Genomic DNA, 22,280 nt, shown 5'->3' on the forward strand with positions numbered 1-22,280 from the left:
GCTGGGGCCATACTTCTTCCCCTAGTGAGAGTGTGGGAGGGCCATTCTTCTCCCCTACTGTGTGTGTGGGAGGAGACGGTAGACTTCTGACTAGCCACTGAATGTAGCTTTTCCCAGGCCAGCATTTTGAATTGTTCCTTTGTTGGGTATCCTGGGCAGTGCAGGTAGGTCAGAGGTTGGCTTTGCTTTGGGTGACCTGCAAGAAGTGGGACCAGCAATTGCTTCCCAGGCAAGTCGGTCTTCACACGGATCTGTGGATGCTGGTTCCCTTAAGCCACTGGTCTCTGTATGTGAGCCCCAGACACAAGTAACACATTAGTTACTTCTGAGAAGTTATTGAAATCACAAATTCCTGGGCTACATCCCCAAATCTGAGAGCTTTGTAGATGATTTTTGACACAGACCTCAGTGATTTGGGATGGTTTGTCCAGTATAATGCCCAGATGATATAATGGCTATTCATGTGTAACATTAAACATTAATCTTTGTGTCCATTAGAACCCATTTATTTACCTCTTAATTATAGTGAAGACTATTCTGAGCCAAGACCCTCAGGCCAGACTGACCATGTTGATTTCCTTGCAGCTCTCAAGAGGTGACCATATGCTGTGGGCTGGGGTCCTCTGCTGTGAGCATAAGCTCTGTGCACAGCTCCGTGGGCACCTAGGTCAGGGCCGGGGTCTGCAGAAAAGAAGTTGGCGCTGGGCCTTTGCGTTTGTGGCGCCGCCAGTTACTGCCCAGGTGGAGGGTTAATGCTCTTTTGAAAGGAAGCTGGTTCCTTTTCTCCCCATTATTCCTTTCTTTCTGTTTAACTTTTAAAAAAGAGTTCTTGTTGTCTTTACAGCTTCACACGTGTATACAGTGCGTTCTGACAATCCCTCCTCACCCATGCCTCTCTTAGCTCTCCCACCCCTTTCATGCCTCCGCCCTCCTCCCTGACAGTCCCGTTCCAAGATCCATGGCTTTTGGGTTTGCTTTGTAACCCATTTAGTTTAAACCAGGGCCATCTGTGTGGCCATTAGATTACAACTGTCCATTGAAGCCTGGTGGTGGCACCATTGGGAATACAACTGAAGGCAATGACTCCCCCTCTCCCTGAATCTGTCAGTACCAAATAGTTAAGTAGTGCCGGGTAAGCCCCTCCCCCACCTCATCATCTGACTGTCGAAGGGCCCATTCCTGCGCAGACCCAGAGCATCTGCAACCACTGTGAGTTCATGACTGCCATGGCTGTGTCTTTCCTAGAGATAGCATTTCACAGCCCTTCTCTCTGCCTTCAGCTCTGACATTCCTTCTGTCCCCTCTTCCACGGTGTTGCCCAAGCTTTAGAGAGAATGGTCTGAGCATCGCGTTTAGGGCTGAGCACTCATGGGTCACTTATTCTTAGCACCCTGTGCAGCCATGAGCCTCCTCACTCTCCACCACTCACTAGAAAGAGAACTGTCTCCGATTACGGCTTCCAGTAGTGTTAATGAGCATAAACATAAATATTTAGTAGGCAGTTCAGTGCATTGTCAGTTTAGCTAAACAGCAATGTTCAGTTCCCCTGTGGCCTTTGGTTTCCCCTGTCATGGGTTTTCACCAGGCTCAGTACCCAGCATGGAGTCCCTCCCATGGTGTGGGCATTAACTCCAATCAGAAAGCGGTTGGCCACTCCAACCATTAGAGCCGCCATTGCACAGGTGCTCACATTTTACCTGGCGGGTCGATGTCAGAACTTGTAAGATTCCCAGCTCATGCCCTTTCCCCCAGCAGCTTGCATAGCGTCTTCATTTTTGCCCCGTGGGTGTGGAGCCTAGCTTCAGATCTCTGATTTGTTGTGTGTACTTGGAGTTCCTGTAGAACCCAGGAAACTAGTAAGAGGCCATTGAGGGTGGGGAGTCTTAAAGGAAGGACGACACTAGAACATAGGTAATTTGAAAGTAGATTCTGTGAGTGGAAAGGTTTAAGCAGGGAGGGGTAGGAAACATGGGGAGGACTAATCCAAACAAAGGGGATATTAAAAAAAAACAAAAAAACTATCCACAAAGCTACTACTTTCAAACCAAAATTAAAAATATACTTTATATATGTTAAATAGAATTTGACTTGCTCAGTCACAAGACCATAGCACAGGGCTGCTAGTGACCTCAAGGGGACTTAGTTACCACATTGTTCCAAGTACCTCCTTCTCTCTGACTCTTCCCAGTATTTACTTACCTCATCTCTTCTTGCCTTGTAGTTTGGGGCCGAATTCCGAAGGTTCTCCTTGGACCGTCATAAGCCTGGGAAGTTTGAAGATTTCTACCAGCTGGTTGTGCACACCCACCACATCTCCAACACCGAAGTGACCATCGGCTACGCTGATGTACATGGCGACCTGCTGCCCATCAACAATGATGACAACTTCTGCAAGGCGGTCTCAAGTGCCAACCCCTTGCTCAGGGTCTTCATCCAGAAGCGAGGTACGAGGAAGCGGCACCGCTCTGTTTACTCGGCAATCACTTAAGAGACAAACAGAGCTTCTAACTCTCTCTCTGTTGGTATAGGACTCTAAGGTCTAGTTTCTGGCCTGTAGTATCGGACTTTAAAATTAATTTTCAGATCAATACTAATTTGTTTAAAGGTCTTAAAAGTAGCTAAATTGCCTTTTCCAACTTACATAGCATTGGCTTCTGCCTTTTAAAAATGTAAGAAAAAAATAATACAAATACTTTTCAGACTTTTATGAAGAATAAATAATGCTGATAGTTTTAGCATTTTAGCTAGAAGCAAGTGAATTCAGTAACAAAGGGGCATTTGTCAGTATCTTAAGGTTAAACTTGAGGGCCATACTTAGTATTTGTTTTTCACATCCCTGGAAGACTAGCTTGAAATTGTAACCGTGGTTAACTCTAACCTCTAAAATCCTGGCCTTGTTGTAAGCAAACACTATTTTGTATTGAAATAAATTACTGACATAGGCAGGTTGGTGATTGGGGCGGGGAGAGGGGAGGGACGACAGGGGACGGTGCTGTGAACTCATCCTGCTTACCTCTCAGAAGTGCATTTCAGGTTTCGTTTTCTTAATCTAAGCTTGGCAGAGCCTCGTCAACGAAAAATACTATGTTAAAGGAAAGAGCCAGCTGCAGGGGAAGCTTTGAAGTAGAAAAAGGACATTTCATAATCAATTTGTTCATTAGCATCCTTCTTCCTGGGGCAGACCTACTTTGAACATTGCAAGCACTGGCCTGGAGCGGACCGCTGTGTGCGGTGTGCCTCAGACTGAGGAGCCAGTGGAGACCGCTGTAAAGCCGTGCAGCAGCAAACCATGTCTGCTGCTCAGGGCCGCACCTTCGGTGTCTTCTCCCAGTACCCTTTCAGTGTTCTTTATGCTTCCTTCTCCCTCTTCCCCAAGGAGCAGCATGGCATTGCCAAAGCTGGCTTTTTCAGTGTGAGCACATCTGTCTTCTGAGCTCAAATCCTTCTCGTGGGTTCCACCATCCTTTCTGAGCTTGGTGGAAAGAACCAGATCAAGCCACTGTTGTGTGCTGAGTGAGGAAATGGAAGAGCCAAAGTGTGGAGCTGGCTGTGGGGCTCAGAATTGTTAGCCAGGCCTTCTGTGTCCAGCACCCTGTTGTCTTCGTTTGCAAACTGGGAGTGACAGTGGCCTGCTCACCAGGTTACTGTGAGGTGACACATTGCACGCCGTCTGACAGTCGGCGGCCCCGGAAATACAGACTTTTAGTATTCTCACTTGTGCTGATGGGGTACGGCAGGGGACTCCCAACCTCACTTTAGTTCAGTTTCCTGGCACAAAATCAGAACACATTGGCATCTGTGTGATAGTAGAATCTGCATGCTGCTGATGATGCTGAGTGACTGGTCGAGCTGTCCCTTCCTCAGAGCAATTAGGAGACGTTGGGAATCAGGACTCTTGTGCTCCCTGCGGCTCTCTGTAGCCTACAGTGTCCCTCTTGTCCCTTCTCGATCCTCTGTGGTAGCCATAGCTAGTCCTGGTGTACACATCTGCATCCTACTACCCCATCCTGGAACTCTGCCCATCACACCGCTGGAAAATCCATCTATTGACACTCTGCCTTCTCAGAAAGGCCAGTTCAATCTGCTATGTTTTCCTCTGCCTGTCTGTCCTCTTCTTCTTTTCTCTGGATGTTACCGATTACAGGTTCCTAGAGTGGCTCATGATCCATCTCCACCAGACTACCAGGTCCCTGGGCCGGTTCTTGGCTGTGCCACAGTGACCCCAGCTCATGGCCTCACTCACGAGGGGCAGGTAAAGGGGTGAAGGCTCTGGGAGTTGGCATCCATGCACACAGGCCTTGTTACCCATCATGAAAGAAGCTAGTGTTTTGATCCTTCTGGGCTGTGGAGTGGGGGCTTTGAAGTTCCAGCAGAGGCTGGCTTGAGTGAGGTATGCCCCTCACCATGGAGCTGCTGAACGTGGAGTCAGGCTGGGAGCTCAGGTCTGCATGTTGCAGGTGGGACTGCATCAGCCTTCCCCACAGTTCAGGTGGCTTTCCCTCCTTCAATATGTAGGCTGAGGCCCAGGATCCTTTCAGTATTATTTATTTTTCCTTCTTATTATTATTTTTCCTCTGCCCTGAGTAGCTACATGGCATTTCAAAGCTGGCTTTTTTCATATTATATAGGCTCAGATCCTTCTCATGGGCTCCATCATCCTTTCTGAGGCAGGAAAGTTCTTAGATTTTTGTTGGATTCCCATATCTATAAACTTTTGACTGTGTATGATCCTGGCTCCTCTTCATACCTCTGGATAGCTCAGAACCTTCTCTTCACCCTCCTCATGGGGTTCGGACTGGGGTAACTGTGCATGGGGGGAGAGTCTATACATCTGTACATCTGTGGACAGCTGGACACCTTTGTCTGTAGGATGGACTTGCTGGTCCATACCATGAAGATCAAATGTCCATGTGGTTGACCAGGGGTCAACAGTCATAGTCCATTGTCTTTTCATGGCATTGGTCTGGAGAGGCCAGTGAGTCCCAGGTAGCTTCCCATTTGACAAAGACTTTTTTTAAGTGTGTGTGCACACACACACACTTATGGTTGGTTCATGTGAGTACAGTGTCCATGGAGGACAGAAGACGGTCTCAGGTCCTCTGGAGTTGGAGTTACAGGTGGCTGTGAGCAGCCTGATGGGTGCTGGGAATCAAACTCAGATCTTCTACAAGGGCAGTACATGCTTCTAAATGGGAACCAACTTTCCAGCCCTGACTGATATAGAAATTTTAAAAAGAAACTATTATCATCACCAGTCAGTGAAAAGTAAGCATTCTTCATACGTGTTTAAATAAACCCTCAACCATGCTTAAAACATTTAATCTCCTCTTACAATAAGCCACGCAAGGACATAACGGTAAAACGACAGACAAGTGTCCCTTTCAACTAAAACTCCCAGGAGAACCCAAGTGTGTGGGTGCATATCCACATAAAGACTTGCACACAGTACCATTCACAACAGCCTAAGAGCTAACCAAACCCAAGAATCTACCTGCCAGTGAGCAGATGACCAAGTGTACATATCCGTGCAAGCAAATGTTATCCTGCCATAAGAGAGAGCTAAGTACTACTTCACAGCAGTGACCATCACAAACAGTATGCTCAGGGAACTAAGCCAGGACCCAGGGCCACTTACCGTGATCCCATTATTCAAATGATCTGTAGTTAAATACTGACCTGCTTCTAGTATGTACTTGTGACCCTAAGTCAACACTAACAGTGGTTCTGTGGTCATTGGAGAACATGCACACAGAGTGGAGAAATACTGAGCCACTCGATACGAAGGTAACATGGCAAAGCACTTATGCTGTCCTGGCTCCTCCCAGCATCCATTGCTCACACACTCTATCCACTGCCAACATTGTCACTTTTGTTTTGTTTTCCCTTTTGTTGGTGATTTCACTCTTTCAAATGGCCAAATGGCCGAGGGCTGACGTGGTATCTAATGTTCTCAGCTCAGGAGGTTGTGTGGTGTACCTCATGGAGATGTCATGTTAGAGAAGCTGCATTCAGGCCCTCTGGCCATGAGCTCAGTAAATACTAAACACAGTGTCTTTAGACAGAAGTCAGGTGATATAGCGACTGGTTGTTGACAGTGTTATGATTGAAGTCTTGTGATAACCTGAGCATATCTCTCTCCAGGGATCATGGCTCTGGATTTACTAACTCACTGTTCTTAGTGACTTTACAGAAAGAAAGAACCCTTAATAATGAGTTTGCTGTATGTGAAAAGTCCAGGATGAGCAGATTCATGGAGACAAACCGTTGATTCAGGCTAGGAAGATGCCCTAGGCAGTGAAGTCCCTGCCACACAAGCGTGAGGCCTTGAGTTTGGACGCCGAACACCCATGCAAAAAACCAGGGATGGCAATGTGTCTCTAACCCCACTGCTGGGGTCAGGCAGTCAGGTGTGCCTTAGGTTTCTATTGCTGAGGTAAAACACTGTGACCAAAAGCAACCTGGGGTGGGCCTCTCAGCTTACAGTTCCACTGTCCACCACTGAGGGAATTCGGGGCAGGAACCCGAACAAGGCAGGAACTGGGAGGCAGGAACTGATGCGTAGTCTATGGAAGAGTGCTGCTTACTGGCTTGCTCCTCATGGCATGCTCAGTTTGCTTTATTATAGACCCCCAGGACCAGCCGCCCAGGGATGACACCATTCACCATGGGCTGGGCCCTCCCCCATCAATCACTAGTTAAGAAAATGAACCATAGGCTTGTCTACAGGCCAGTCTCATTGAGGTTTCCTCTTCCCAAATGACTCCTGGTTGTCAATTTGAAGACAAAACCAAAAACAAACAAACCCACAGCCAGCACAAGGTGGATCCCTGAAGGCAGCCAGCCTAGCTGAAGTGATGCACTTTGGGTTCAGTGAGAGACTTTTTCTCAAAAAAATAAAGGTAGAGAGTGATCATGGAAAGACACACGACGCCAGCCTCTGGCCTGAGCATGTGCACCTGCTAATAAGTACATGCATGTGCACCTGCTAATAAGTACATAGCCACACATGCACATCACAGGCGGTAAAAATGTTTCAGGGTCAGAGATCTCTGTGAATATGAAATTGTGCACTTGAATCCGTCAGTTTCGTGCGCTGTGTCACAGCAAAGCTGGTGCCAGGGTTAGCTGCTGACAGCAGGCACGGTGCTCTTCTGGTCTAAGATACGCTCTTTAGCAGGACCTCAGGGTTGTCTCCAGCGTTTACTTCCAGAATTCAGCCATCCTTACTATATGTGGCTACTTTGAGTTTTTGTTTGTTTGTTTTTTCAAGGGATGGCATCATGGAGACATCAGAAACTCTAGTCTATAAATGTGGCTCATCCTGTCCCGAATACTTTGACTTTTTAGTTAACATATTTGTTTCAAAGTTTTTAAAAATCATCTCTTTCCCTGATAGTCAGAAACTTCCTGGGTGTTTCTTCTAACCCTCAGGTGTGAGCCATGCCCAGGTATGAGCCATACCCCAAATGTGTGCTAAGCCCAGCTGTGACCCATGCTCCAGATATGAGCTGTGTCTGGGTAAGAGCCATGCTTCAGGTATATGCCATGCCCCAGTGTCAGCAGTACTGTGCTGTGATCTAGGCCCAGATAGGAATGGGTCCCAAGTATGAGCGTCATCCAGGTAGAATATTTGACATTCTTCTGATAAAGTGTTCTCAAGCACTCTTATGGCAGGGCTTATGGGACATACAGGTCCAAGGTCCCCACTTATAGAAAAGGCTGCTTTGGGGCCCAGATAATCAGCCAGGAACCACCTGCCTTTTGTCCTACTGGGTCCTGGTCAGGGGATGTTTTCTTGAAGACTAATACATAGCTTTCTGACCGTGGAGGCTTGGGAAGGGTGTATGGCAGGCCCTTGGCTTCAGCCCCACCGACTTCTTTCAGACTTCTTTTCTTCTACATATGTTGGCTTCTGCCATCATCTTTCCAGGGCCTTTCTCTTTGGTAAATAACCGCTTCCATTCTGCTCTTCACATTAATGCTCTGTCCATGTGAGTAAGGACGGCAGCAGGCCCAGAACAAAGGGTTCAGGATGCATGGTTTTGCATGCCTGGGTTTGCATGTCTGGGTTGCAGCCCTGGTGAGTTTCAATGACTCATTCTTCTGCTTGCCTGCCTCTCCCTCTCACCCTCCCTAGTGGGTGCAGAAACAATCGGGAAGCTGCTGGTAGTGAGTGGACAGAGGACTGAGGCCAGAATAGACACTAACATTGTTACCACTAATTCATTAAGTCCTTCAAACACCAGCGGTGCCCATTATCTTGTCTACCTCCAGGTCATACCCAGGGCAAGTTAGGCTAGGGCAGTGGTGGGGTGAGGGTTCCTAAAAATAAACATACATGTTGCCCCTGCGCATGTGGCTCTTAGCTGTTCTGGGCATTTGGGATTCTTAGAATAAGCAAAACTCATTTGCAAATGCTTAGGTTGATCAGAAATTGTGCGAGGTTACATTTGCTTGTATTTCATTTCATTGAGTTGCTGTGAAACATAAGAAGGAATGTTCTTCAAAGTAAGTAGAACAGTTGTGACTTTGGTTACAGACCCTCACAGAGTTTGAAAGTATCAGGCACAAGAACTCTGCTCACTGTTTTTCTTGGATTCTTAAGAGCTGGCTCTTGGTAGGAGGGTTACTTAGCAGGAAACATCGGTGAGCGGTCAGAACTCTCCGAGTTACTCTCCTCTGAGGCTGCCTAGTACTGCTCTACGGGACATTTTGCTGCATTGGGCCATTATATCATTATGTCCCTGTGCTCGCAGGGACAGGCGTGGAGCTGGCTCACACCTCTCTGGTGGAGGGGCCCCGCCACTCAGCTTGTGAGCTTCAGTACTGCCATGGACTCCCGGAAGCTCTCATGTTTGGGACATTTCCTTTCCCTATCATTTTCTATGTTTTTGTTTTGTTTTCTTTTGCTTTTTAAAAAGGCCAAGAGGGCCTCTGACTACAGCAGCGTGGGAGCATGGAGGAGACAACAGGCCTGCCTGCCGCCCTGTCCTAGAGTAGGCGTGGGGGGAATGTGCTGAGGCAGCTGGTGGAAAGCCACACACCAGAGGTACCCAGCACCCAGAGGAACGTGGCTGTCTGGGGACCCACGCACAGCCAGCCCGTAAGCCTCAGCTTGTTGTCTGTTAGAGTCCTTGTGTCCTTCTCGCTCAGCTTGTCTATGATTAGCATATTCTCTAGAGGACCACAGCGGGGGCCTGATGTGCAAATGGTGAGATTTCACACTGATGAGCTGGTGCTTTTTTCCTCTCTAGTTGTAGCTGCTTTTACACAGTCAGCCTGGTGTGTTTATAATTTGGTTTCTTGCTTTCTGAGTGTCCTATGTCATAAATAGACCTGATTGTGGAATGCTTTATAAAATGTTTAAGACTTTACTGTTTGTGACATAATTGTGTAAAGAAATTCAGGTGATGTGGAAATAATTCCCTGCCTCAAGACAAGATTTAGCATTTGACAGAATTGTTCCAGGCTTTAGTTAGATGTGGTATCCCATAAACAAGTCGTCGAATCCATGCCATGGAGATTGCCTTGGCCTGGCATTGTCCTTTTGCAGCTCTGTGTGGGTGAGCATCACCCTGTCATGATGAACATAAATGCCACCGATACCTTTGCAACTCACCTCCAGTTTTTCTTCATTCTGAGCTATGTTGTGCAGTCCTATAGAGCTGTCAGTTTCTCTCTTGGGATAAATGAATAAAAATATTCTTGCCAGATTAGATGGTAGGTTTGAGCAAAGGTGTATAATTCCAGTGTTCCTGCCCTCAGGAGAATCTCAGTGTGACATTTGAAGCATCTTTGAACATGGTCATGTCCTATGGAAACTTGTGGTCTTTGAATTTGTCTTCTGAGACACAATGGCAAAGGCCAACCCTCCCGCCAGAACGACTGGGACTACACAAATGGTGGCCATCCCTGAGCTTCTGTGAACCCTGGGATCCTGCCTCCCCTGGCAGCTGCTGTGTATTGGTGTTCCTGTTGGCCTCACCTTTGTGAGTGTAGAGTCTGACTTCTGTCACATGTCATCTGTGGATACGTCTCATATGAGCAATTCCTATGATGGGATCATTGATTTGCTGTCTCTTTGACCAATGTATTGGACAAAACTGTCATCTTGTTTCTTCTCTCTGTGACATCAGAGTCGCTCACTGGGTGGCAGAACATAGGTTTATATATAAATTTAGGCTGATGATAGCCTGGAGCCAAAATGATTGGATTTTCAGACTTACTTCAAAGACATGTTGTCTTTGAAATAAATATTTATTGAACAAAAATAATGTAATCGGTTATCTAAGAGGGGTATGTTCCTCTGCTCCCAGAGTAAGTAAGGGTCATGTCATGTGGGCTTCTGGCTATTTCAGATGTGAGGAATTCTTCAGCCTGCTACAGTGGCTGCTGTGTAGACCTGTACCCTGCCTACACCACTCGGATGCTGCTCAGTGACTGTAATGCTACCAATGGGGTCTTGTCTGATGGTGAACTATCTCAGATGTGCAAACTAGAGTGTTTATCCATTTCCCCATAAGCTTGGTGGCTCTCATGAGTACTGTGGTAAGCAGATCAAGAACGGCATCAGTTCTCGAAGCACCGGTCTCTACCACTGGGGGCCGTGTGCTAAAAGAAAACTGAGCAGTGTGATTTCAGTAATTGTGGGGGTTGGGGAGAAAACCGGGCATACTGTCATGCATCTCTGGGAACCACTTGCAGAATGGATGCTAGAGTAAGGCCTCCTGAGAGACCAGCAGAGGCTGCTTATGCAGACAGAGAAGGCCAGCAGAGGCAGTAGGCAGGAGCAGGCCTGCATGCTGGTTAGTGGACCTCCCTACAAGGCATGCAAACCATGCTATCCAGCAGAGGTTTCCAGTGGGAGGCTACAGAGCTAACCACAGGGTCTGATAGTGCAGGGGTCCCCCAGGTAGACCAGCCGAGGACCCCACTCACATCCAGAAGGTCAGTGCATGAACTCCAGTTGGTGAGGTTTGGTAGAAACGTCTTGTGCTGACAGGGATAGGTGAAATTTCAGCATGCCTCCCTCCACCCTCAGCAGGCTTTTGCTCAGCATAGTGACAGAGATTTCTAGGTCTTTACTGGGTCACTGACCACAGGTGTTGCCTGGGGTCATTTGCTTCAACACAGAGATTTTAGAAACATTATCTCTCAAAAGTCAAAGTCTTGTTTTGTCCCCTTTGATCTGGATGACTGCTAGGTCAACAACCTTTATACCACAAAATCTAGAGCCCCCCACAAAAATCCCAGTGTATAGGCCATCATCACCACCATTACAGAGCTAACCCTTCTTCCCCTCATGTTTATCCACCTCCAGCAGCACTCTGCTGGGCTTGTCATGCACTCCCCATTAATACCGAGAACTTTTGAGGAGTGGTCCAGTTAGAGACTCGGTCACAGAGCTTCCTTTCTTATTAGGTACCTACTGTGTGCTCGGAACTCTGCTGCCTCCTAGGGATAAAAGGTCAAGGCTCCTGCCCTTGAGTGTCCTGCAGCCCCAGGAGTGCACTTTCTCCAGGTGACAGGTGCTGTGCTTAGGATGAGCAGGGCATGCTGTGAAGGAAGCATGGGAAAGAAGCTTACAGCATCAGGACCAGCTCAGAAGGCTTTGTGAGGAGGCAGGGCCAGTGTCATTGGAGACTGGACTGTGGAGTGAGAACAGAGGCATCTGGGGCAGGCACATGGTCATGTAGAATGTCAAGGAAAGCAGCAAGGTGAAGGTCAACTCCCAGGTGCCAACAGAAGTGTGCACTGGGAAGACAGGGTAGGATTGCTGGGAGCTGCCGTCTCCATGAGTGCCTGCAAAGAGTAGGTGCTCACTAAGGCTTACAAACAGAAGGTGCTCACCAACGAGTATGGGTTAGGGAGCCCTGGGGAAAAGCTCATGGTCACAGGAGGCTTCAGAGAAAGCAGAATGTGAGTTCCCACAACAGGTCAGTAGGAACTCAGGCCAGGTCCCAGGGAAACCTGCATCTGCATTGCCTTGAATTGGGACATCAGTGGCACAGTCATAGAAATTATGGGTAGGCGTTGATCTTATGGTGTTCTGTTAAATATTTGGCATCTTTGTCAGAACAGCGGGTCTTTGGATACCCATGATGGCAAAGTTCTTACTCTCTGCCAGAGGCCCCCTTTTACTACATACCTGTGTCTGGCGGACGGGCTACCAAACTCAGGAGCCATTTACATACTAAGTTGCTGGTGGTTCTGAATATAAAGCCCAAAGTGCTGGGGAGAACTGGGTAGGTACTGGCCCCACAGCCAGTGCCTATGGGCAGAGATGGACACGGTCCCCAAGTTGTATCCCACTCCATCCAAAGGGCTTACGATGTCAAAGACACCTTGGTCAGATGATGGCCATGGAGCTGCAAGTCAGCGGAGGCTCAGCCAGGCCCATGCCCAGGTCTTCCTGCAGTCTGCCCTGCTCAGGACTCAACAGAGAGAAGGCAGGAGATCGTACGTAGCCACCGGGAGCAGGGAGATGCTGCCTCAGACCACGGTTTCCAGATCCCTGCTTGAAACCACCTAAGTGGTACCTTCACCCCTTCTGATGTTGGGCTTGAAGCGCCCAGCTGTCTGCTTGCCTTTCCCCCCTTTTTTCTTGCATCCGTTCTCAGACTCCAGCCTGCCTTCCAGCATCGTGGACAACTCCCACACTCCACCTGTCACTCCTTAGGTCTCCCAGGAGAGTCCTGGACCCCAGCTAAGCTGGACTGGTCCCCACTGTCACTTCTTTCCCTGCTGTCACACAGCTCACACCCAAGAGTAGTGTCACAGCCTCGGTGGTCTCCTCCAAGAGAGTTCACTGAGCACATCCCAATTAAAGTGCCGTGCTGAGCCTCCAGAGAGAGGGCCCTCAGAATACCTTACCTCCATTTCTCTGTCCCCTCCATGTCGTCCTCAACTCATTCTCCCAAAAAGCTACCACCTTCCAGATTCTTCCTGTGTGTGAATTCTAACTTCAGGAACCCTCAGACCTCATTCCCCATGTGTGGCTTTATGTAATCTGGGTTCACCTCAGCCCTCAGCCCCAGGAACCTTGGGCCAACTTCTGCATGACTCAGCACATTGAGGCCCCCAGACTGCCACCTGGAAGCATACAGAACCCTTATTTCTATGTACTACGTGAAGAAGTTCGTTGCAGACATGATTTACTTCTGGTTTAGAGTCCAGAGCTATAAAAATTTCCATCATGAACTCTTTTTTTCCAGAAACATAGGGGAGAGTTGGGTTTCCTCTTGCACGGCACTTTTCTCTTCCTGTTTTGCCCCATCGCTGTGCTTCCCACCTCCCCTGTGGGAAAGTGGTTCAGCGCTGGGGTCACCACCTGTGGGCCAGTGCTCATCCTCCTATCGCCGTTAACGAACACGTGCGGAGGGTTGGGTGAGGACTCCCATTAAACTCGGAACTGTTTACCTCAGTGTTGTTTTTGTGGAGCAGTGGTCTGGGGCGTGCTCGTCCTGGCTGTGTCCAGCCACATTTCAGCCGTGGAGCTGGCTATGGGGGTGTAAGTGAGTAAAGGCTGAAGGTCGACTTTATGAAACCAGAAAAGATAGTAGTAATACTAGCACATGTTGATTTGCTTTTCATAAAATACGTATTATAAATTCATCATCTCAGCCATATGTGTTTCAGGGGCATTCAGCTTGTCCACATTGTAAACATACCACCGCTCACCTCAGAACTTTACAGTCTTTGGTACCTCAAGGTACAGATTCCTATAAAATGTCAGTGAGCACTTTTGAAATTGCTACCTGTCTGTGGCCTCATCCAATATTCCAGATCAAAGGCAAGGAGCTAGATTTTTTTTCAAAAAGCAAATCACTTGAGAAATACTTGGCTCATGCTAAAAAGTCACTGAGTTCCTCAAGACCCCGGGCCCTTGCCCACTGACAGTGACCACCTTACCCACTGGGTCTCATCCCTGGCTCCCGTGCACAGTCACCACATGGGACCAGGGTGGGAAATATGGAGCTAGCACCTCTGTGATTTGACTAGGGTTCACAGTGTACACACTGAGACCAGGAGGGCGCTTCCCAGTTCATGTCAGGACATGCAGAGTGCCCATCGTCTCCCTGGGCCTTTCTGAACCAGAAAAACATCCTCTCTGTTAGGAAATGAGTTCTGGAGATTCCAGTATTCCACATTCAGTCTGCTAGGAGCAGGTCCCAGAACTGACAGCCCTGTCATTCCTGCTCCAGAAAGATCTGTGGAATCCATCTCTATATCCTTCTCCTCCCTCACAGATGGCAGTGAGGGAAGACCAGAGCCAGACCACAGGTCAAGTGCCCAGGATGGGTCCTGTGTACAGGCTTGCAGGCTCAGGTGTTTTGGGCTTGGACCCTCCCAGGTGATTTCAGTGGGGGAAGGCAGGTACAGAGACTACCCTTAGTTGTGGGAATGGCCAGAGGAACCCCTGGTGTCATGTGGCTTCTTTTTAAAAGGCACTGCATCAAGTGTTGTGACCTCTACATCTGCCAAGATTCTTTCTCCAGTACTAGGGATAAAACTCAAGTTGTGCGTGCAAGGCAGTGCTCCACCACTGAGCCAAATCCCGGCTGTCAGGGTTGTTAATGATCCCTTCAAGATCAAATGGAAACATTAGTGTGGTTACACTGACTTTGCATACTAAGATGTGAAGGCGCATGTTTTTGGTGTTCAGGATAACCACTGGTGCACATTTAGACACAGATGACAATGTTTAGACTCATAGCTTAGACAGCTAGGAACAAACCTAAACTTGAAGCAAGTCTTCCTGGGGTGAGCTTCCACAGCACTCGGCTCTTCTACCCTTGATGTCAGGTGTTTATACCTATGTGCACCTGTACGCAAGACTTCGCATTAGCGCTGAGCCTCCTGCTAGTCAGAACCATAAAACTGTGAGATTTCTAAGAGGTTACGGGTTACCTAAGCCAGCTTTCTTGTTTCCAGGGGGGAGCTGAGACCTGGTCGGGCTGTGCAACAAACAGCCTTGTCCTCTGGCAAATGTGCTGCCTGCTACTGTACACTGGCATCTGTAGCCTCGGCTTTCTCATAGACCAAAGTCTAAATGCCTTAAGTGTCTTTAAAGCATGTGACTTGAGCACAGCCCAAAGAACCACCAGGACTCTTGTGCCTGAGCTCCTACACTCTCATCCTGTGGCAGGAGTTCACGTTCACATCACTTCAGGAACTCACACGGAGGCTGCTGTCCATGACCTGCAGTATGGAATTGGCTGTTTTCAGTAACAGTTTGTTCTCATCTCTTCTCGGCTGGTTTTCCTCTGTCAGGGAAGCTTGAAGAACCGTGTACAAGGGAGGGAGAGCAGACGGGAGCACCATCATGGGAAGGAAGATCAGGTCTCCAGTGCTCAACAGGGCCACTTGAACTATGCTAAGTCAAGGACAGAGACGGCATGGATGGGGATCTCAGTCCATAGCCCACTTGCATGGGTGTGGGCAGCACCGGCATTAGGCAAGAGAGCTCTTCTGTCATCCAGGCCAGTGGCACAGGAGGAGGCTTTGCTGGTGCTGCTCCCCAGCCTTCCAGGAGGATGGTCTTCCCTCTGACAGGCCCCAGCCAGGGTCACGTGACCAGCAGCTTCTATGCACCTCTTAGGGAGAAGTTAATAGATTTATTACTACTCTCGATCCTTTGGGCTTGCAAAAGAAATCCTTGGACTAAGCTTCCACAGACCATTCCTGCAGCGAGGCATGTCTCATATTAAAACCACATGGACTTTATTCCACTTAGTTGGTATCTACGCAGGCAATGCTTCACACCCATTTCTCATCCCCACACTCACGTTATTTTGCAGCATAAGATGGGGGCAGGAGGGTTTAAAAAAAACCTCAGGATACATAGGTGGAGGTGCATCAGAACTCCTACCTCATGGAAATGGGCATGCGGTTACTTCTATGTTTGTAGGCACAAGGGAGTAGAGGATGGTAATGAGCTCTGCTTCTCATACACGGATGAGTTTTGTTGTACAGCCAGGGCCTAGGAGAGTACCAAGGGCTCCTTGACTCAAAGAGGTGCCAGGACCCCTTCCCTGCAGGCTTCAAACACACTCCCCACAATGCTGCCTTCCCCTACATTCTCTCTGGGAACAAAGGCTCCCCACAATGCTGCCTTCCCCTACATTCTCTCTGGGAACAAAGGCTCCCCACTTACAGTCTCTCTACGAAGTGGAATTGCTCCTTTTACAGAGGACAAAACCAAGTCCCAAGAGGACATGAGATGTTCTAGAGCCATGCAGCATCAGGTGATGAGCCAGGATTGTGCTGAGCCTGCCTCCAAGGTCTTCATTCCCTCCACATCCTCCCTATGCTGGACTTACAAATTGTAGAAGACTAGACCTGTGTGCGAATGAGGCCTGGTGGCTAGAATTTCCCTGGACCAGATGTCCATTGGTTGTCCAATGCCCTTTGGTGACGGTCTGCACAAGAGACAGACATTTAGCTATGCCCATCCCTGGAGGCTGCCTCTCAGGACCCTTATCCCCATGGATTTGTACATTTGAATTGTCAATCTGGTACTGAAGACTTTCTTGAACAGCAGGAAGATGGCTCCCTCAGATATTAAAACCTGGAGTCTTTATGATATTAAGTGGAAAACCCAAGGCACCCTACCCTAATAACAGAAGGAGGAACCTGGGTCCACATCCACACTGTCTCTTACTTGTGTAAATAAACTCTGCAACAGCCCATCGACCAGAAAAAATCCCAGCCTGGGGTGGCTAGCTGGGGATAGGGAGGGGTACCCTTAGTTCTGGGTTTCTTTTAGGGGTGATGAAAACACTCTGGAATTATACTGCGGTGTGCAACTCTGAATTGCCGAAGCCACAGAATTGTGTGACTTAAACAAGAGAAGTTGGTAGACAAATCATGTACTCTAACTATATGATATCACAGTCCAGCGATTCCAGATGCCTTGGTCAGCAGGATTTCTGAGTTTTCGGCCACTGAGGTTCCTTTACTGTCTTCATCCTAGGAGAGGTGTGGTGTATTCGAGATGAGAGGAGAGCCTGGGAGTGAAGGGCCTGCTAGAGGACACACTTGTCGTCTCATGGGATGGGGCATCTGTGAGGCAGCAGAGGGTGGTTGCCAGCTCCCCCTTGAGTGCTGTGGAGCCAGGAGTGGCCCGAATGCCCCATAGTGAGCTCCTGATGTGGCATTGGTTTCAAAGTGAGCAGTTCTCTTGAAGGAATGAAAGAAAAGGGACTTTCTTCCCTCCAACATGTCTGTCCTGTTGACTTCATTAAAAACCATGAACAGTCTGCTGGTGTCCTGGTGTGGCAGGGCCTGGACAGTCTGCTGGTGTCCTGGTGTGGCAGGGCCTGGACAGTCTGCTGGTGTCCCCGGTGTGGCAGGGCCTGGACAGTCTGCTGGTGTCCCCGGTGTGGCAGGGCCTGGACAGTCTGCTGGTGTCCTGGTGTGGCAGGGCCTGGACAGTCTGCTGGTGTGTTTGTTTGGTCTCACCTTATCAGAGCAGATCCAGGCCCACAGCTGAGGATGGGCGGGGCCTGGTGGCCTATCTATCCTCTGAGACCTTGTTGACACTCCTCATTCCTTTGTGGGACTTCTGCAATCTGTCTGGACTGGTGACTTCACAAAGCCCTGGGAATTACTGAAAGAGGTTTGCCTTAAATATGGGCTTTTCTGCCAACGGTTATTTTCAGTGTTTTCGATTATGGCTGTGCTCTCTGGTAACCACTGCAGTATCTCATAAATACAGACTGAATCACAGCCCAGCTGCGGGGCCAACCCTGGGGTGGAGACAACATGTGGATGGCCTGGAGACTGTCTTCTGCCCACAGCCTGGGAGTGAGTGTCAAGTCAGGCAGCCCACTGAGCAGGCTAGGACCAGGTCATCCCCAGCAGCCATATACCAGCCAGGGTGTTATTTCTCATGCTCTTCCTCGCCTCACCTGAAGTTGCAGGGGGCCATGGTGAGCCTACCATGGCAGATTACAGGGGTGCATTCTATTTTGACCCTCCTGGGACTATTACCTGCTCTGTTGTGCCCACTAGCCAAGGCCCTGCCTGCCTCTGACTTGAATCTCTACCAGAAATGAGAAACCCATGTTTCCTTTATTTTTCCTAATTGGGGAACGTTCAAGGAACAGTGGGAGGCAACCATTCCCGGGCAAAGCGAGAGTCAGAAGAGGCGGAAGGTCTCAGGTGCTGCCTATGCATGGGAAAGGCAAGTTGGAGGATGGGCTGGTGTAGCTCAAAGCCAAGGACAGGAATGTGGGGGGTGGGGGCAGGTTGGCATGAGGAGTCACCTGGCTCTCAAAAAACTGCTTCTCCTGACCTCTCAGTTATGAGTTACAAATGAAGAGGAGCGCGGGGAGCGTTCTGGTTGGAAGAAGCACAAACTCTGGAATCCAAGTCCCCGTTCCCCAGATATCACATGGGTGCAGTATGCAGACCTGAGCACTCAGGAAGGACCCCTGGGTGCCAAGCAGCAGGGCTGAGACACAAGGGTGTGTGTGCCATGCCCTCCACAGTGCCACAGATAATCCTCTCATCTGATTAGACATCTAATTAAATTGCAGAGGAGACTGGGGAGGGGTGGGCATGGCTGCTGCATGTTTTTAGTTAAGCACATTGTCTGAGAAGGGCACTAAAACTTGAGTTTTCCAGATTCATGCCCTCAGAGCCACAGAGGTCCTGGCAGGCACGGAGCCTGGTGACTGACTGCAGGTCCTCCTTCATAGCCGTGAGAACCTAGACAGGTCATTTCAGCTCCCTTGTGCCTCAGTCTCCTCGGCTGTTAGCTACAGGTCTGGGAGGACTGACTCAGTCTCTCAGGAGTGTTGTGAATGTCATCGACTGTCACCCTGGGCTGAACTGAGTACAGGGAGAAGGCTATACTCACACAGTGCGTGTGTAGGTACAGGAAGCCACTTTCTAGGCACCGGGAAGCTGGGTGTACATGTCTGCTCCTTGTGCACCAGCTGGAAGGGGCTGAGGTAACCTCTACTGCTCTCCACCACGCCCATAACACCAGAATTGGTAGGTGACTGACCAACCAACCTGCCAGGGTGGAGAGCTGTCTTAAGGCTGCTTTGAAGCAATTTGTATATCTTGTTCACGCTCACTCACAGCGTGTAGTATTCTCACACTTTCTATCATGAAAAGCGTAAAGTTCTGTCCATTTTGAAGCAAATATCTAAAAGCCACTAACACCTCTTGTCCTCGAGACTGATCCTCACAAGAAAGAGCCTGATGGTACTGCCATCACCGTACTAAAGTGAGGACAGGCAGAGGCCCTGCAGGGCCACAGACAGCTTGGAGTGGCCCGGCTTATGTATTTGAGGAGAAGCCCACTGGCCTCAAGGACAATAGAGACATTCTGTATAGAAGTCTCTTTGATGTCTTAAATTGCATCTAAGATCAATGTTTTCATTTGTTTTCTGTTGCTGTGATAAAGACCATGACCAAAAGCAACTTGGAGGTGAAAGGGTTTCTGTGGCTTACCCATCCCAGTCCCAGTCCATGATGACGGGAAGTCAGGGCAGGGCCTCAAGCATGAGCCTGGAGGCAGGAGCTGCAGCGGGGTCTACAGAGGAGCACTGCTTACTGGCTCACCTGGCTGGCTTAGTCCTTCAACCCAGGACCACTTGCCCAGGGGTAGCACTGCCCATAGTGAGCTGGGCCCTCCCACGCCAGTCATCCAACAACAAAGTGCCCCACAGACTTGCCTGTAGGCCAGTCTGATGGAGCCATTTCCTCAGTTGAGCATCCGGGTGACTATAATTTGTGTCACGCTGATTAAAAAAAAAAAAAAAACACCTAACCAGCACAGCCAGGGAAGATGAAAATGCTGGTCGAGGAGGGTCAAGGATCAAGAGTAAGCCTTGATGTGTTGCTTCTGTTGTTTCGAGATAGGCTCTCGCTCTGCAGGGGAGGCTGGCCTCCAGTTAGCCATCCTCCTGCCTCCATTTCCTGAGTGCTGGGCTCACAGACATGAGCCACCCCTCCTGGGTGCTGTGTGCTCCCTTGGAAACGACAGGAGGAAGAGAAGCTGCAGCCAGCCGGGACCCTCAGCCCTTGACTGGAGACAGAACTGAGAGCAGCGGCCAGAGTTAGTCTGCATGCATGCACACTGACTGAGCGTGCAAGGATGCGGTTCATGCATGTATACTGCAAGAGCATATGTGTGCCTATTTACACACATATGTAAAGGTTTGTGTGCACGTGCAAATTGGAAGTACATGTGAGGGTGTGTGAGAATGAGGGTGTGCGCACATGCTTGTCTCAGTGTGTATACCCTGGGTGTTTGGTTATACACCTACAATAACTGCACCTCAGGGTGCTATGACATTCAGGACATTTTGACTCCAAGTTTGGATAAGAAAGCCAATAGAAGCTAATGTACTTTCATTAAAATGAATTTTAATCACCTTGCAATATATTAAAATTCGCTACTTTCTGAGGACCCAGTTGGCTGTTGAGAGTGAATCTTTTAAGAGCAAGGCCACACCTTTGTGCTTGTGACTTCACCTCACACAGCCTCCTCACCCAGTTCTCATTAGTCAGGGTGCAGCACTCAGTGTTTAGCTGGAAAATGCCCGAGCTATGAACCTAAGCACTGCAAAGTGTCTTGGTGAGCTACAAACTCAACACTTCTAATAATGTGCTAGAAAGAATGCACGTGTGAACTTGGAGCAGGAAGCTGAAGGCAGGTGTGAACTTTGCACACACATGTCTGTGTGCAGCGCTGACCTGGCCTGTCCGTGTTCTTGGTGTATATCTAGCTTCCACTGGAAGCCTCTTGCTACCAATTCCAGCTGGACAACCCGAGAGAATGGCTGAGGAAACATGCCTAGCGGCCATCTGGGGTTAGCTTTCTAGCTGCCAGAATTCACCCCATTAGCTTGAGCCCCTCCGTGCCATGTCCCCTGATTAGATCTAAGCCTAAGGCTGACTGGGGGCCAAGAGTCTTTGCAGCAGTGTCGCGGTCTCACACATCTCCTGCATGGGAGAGAGGGGGCCGTGTGCAGGACTCCGCGGTGGGGAAGAGTCTTGTAGGCAGCAGGGTGAGTGGACACCACTCTTGGTGTCCTGACTCACCTCCCCCTCTAGGGATTCCCAAGGTGGCAGGACTTCACTAAAATGTTGGGTCCGGAATTAGTGAAGAAATATCTCTTCCATGGTAAATGTATATTTGAATTCCAACTTGTTCCATGTTGCTTTACTATAGCTTATTTGTCTTGTATCCCAAAAATGAGATGATTTTATGCACCATCATCCGACAAGGGTGTGATCGGCACTGGTAGTGAAACAGTGTTAGCAGATTCCTGAGAGCCTCAGAGAAGCCAGCCCCATGTGCACACCGTGTCACTGAAAGGACAGTGGTTAGCAGCTCCTTTTGTTTCTCTTAATCACGTGCTCTGACTGAACAGGCCGGCAAGGGCCTGGGGTCAACCCTCATGGCTGTGCCTCACTGTGTACAGCAGGGCCCAGCAGTCTCAAATTGCTAAAAGGCCATTGTAACCAAAATAGAAGCAATTGAAAGTTGACAGAATAAAGAACCCTCAGCATGAAGGTACACCCATTGTCAGTTTGACTGGAATTCACAGACCTGCCATGTCTGCACCCAGACCCTGGGCAGTAGTCCCCTTTGGGACTCAGGCCAGCCCTCAAGCCGTTGGCATAACTCCCTTATCTTGGGAGATAACAGACATAGACCTGCTTAAAGAAGGAAGACAGGCTATCTTAGGACAAGGGGCATATGTGCAGCTCCTGCTCACAGGTAGAAGTGGAGCTGATGCTTTCAGGTTTCAAGGTGTTCATGTTTAAAGGAAGGAGTGTAGACTAAAAGCAAAGCTTGGACCGCGCCCCCCAAATCTCTCAAAGGCATCTGACGTTGCAACAGGTCAGAACACACCAAGCAAGAGCTTTGTGGGGACAGTTCATATGCACCATGTCACTGGCCTGTCCAGAGTGTCCCATTGGCTGGTTGTCAGTGCCGTCCCAGAGCCACACAACCATTGCCACGGTAAAATTTAGATCATTTTCATCACCCTCCCTGCAGAAGAAGACTGCCCCCATTAGCAGTCACCCGAATTCTTTGCATGCCCTGAAAACCACTCATCTACCTCCAGACTCTAGGTCTTCCCATTCTGGCCATTCTGTGTAAACAGAACCCTACCGTTGGTGGTCTTCCTTTACTCGGCATGTCATTTTCAAGGTTGGTCCTTGTTACAGCAGGAACAGTGTTTCGTTACTTCTTGTGATGGAATACGATCATTGTGGGTGGAGCTGTCTGCTCTTTGCCTTTTCAGTAG

At 49.0% G+C, this 22,280-nt stretch overlaps 1 protein-coding gene across 1 annotated transcript in view; it reads left to right on the forward strand.

The window, feature by feature from the left end:
- Window positions 1-22,280, forward strand: part of Pard6g (par-6 family cell polarity regulator gamma) — a 68,511-nt gene that overhangs the window by 27,194 nt on the left and 19,037 nt on the right. The window contains exon 2 of the mRNA XM_052742638.1: window positions 2,222-2,444. Coding sequence (XP_052598598.1) covers window positions 2,222-2,444 — 223 coding nt within the window. The remainder of the gene's footprint in view (window positions 1-2,221; window positions 2,445-22,280) is intronic.

The sequence above is a fragment of the Peromyscus californicus genome, unplaced genomic scaffold (genome assembly GCF_007827085.1).
Source record: "Peromyscus californicus insignis strain IS unplaced genomic scaffold, ASM782708v3 Scaffold_17__1_contigs__length_78620276, whole genome shotgun sequence".
Lineage (NCBI taxonomy): Eukaryota > Metazoa > Chordata > Mammalia > Rodentia > Cricetidae > Peromyscus > Peromyscus californicus.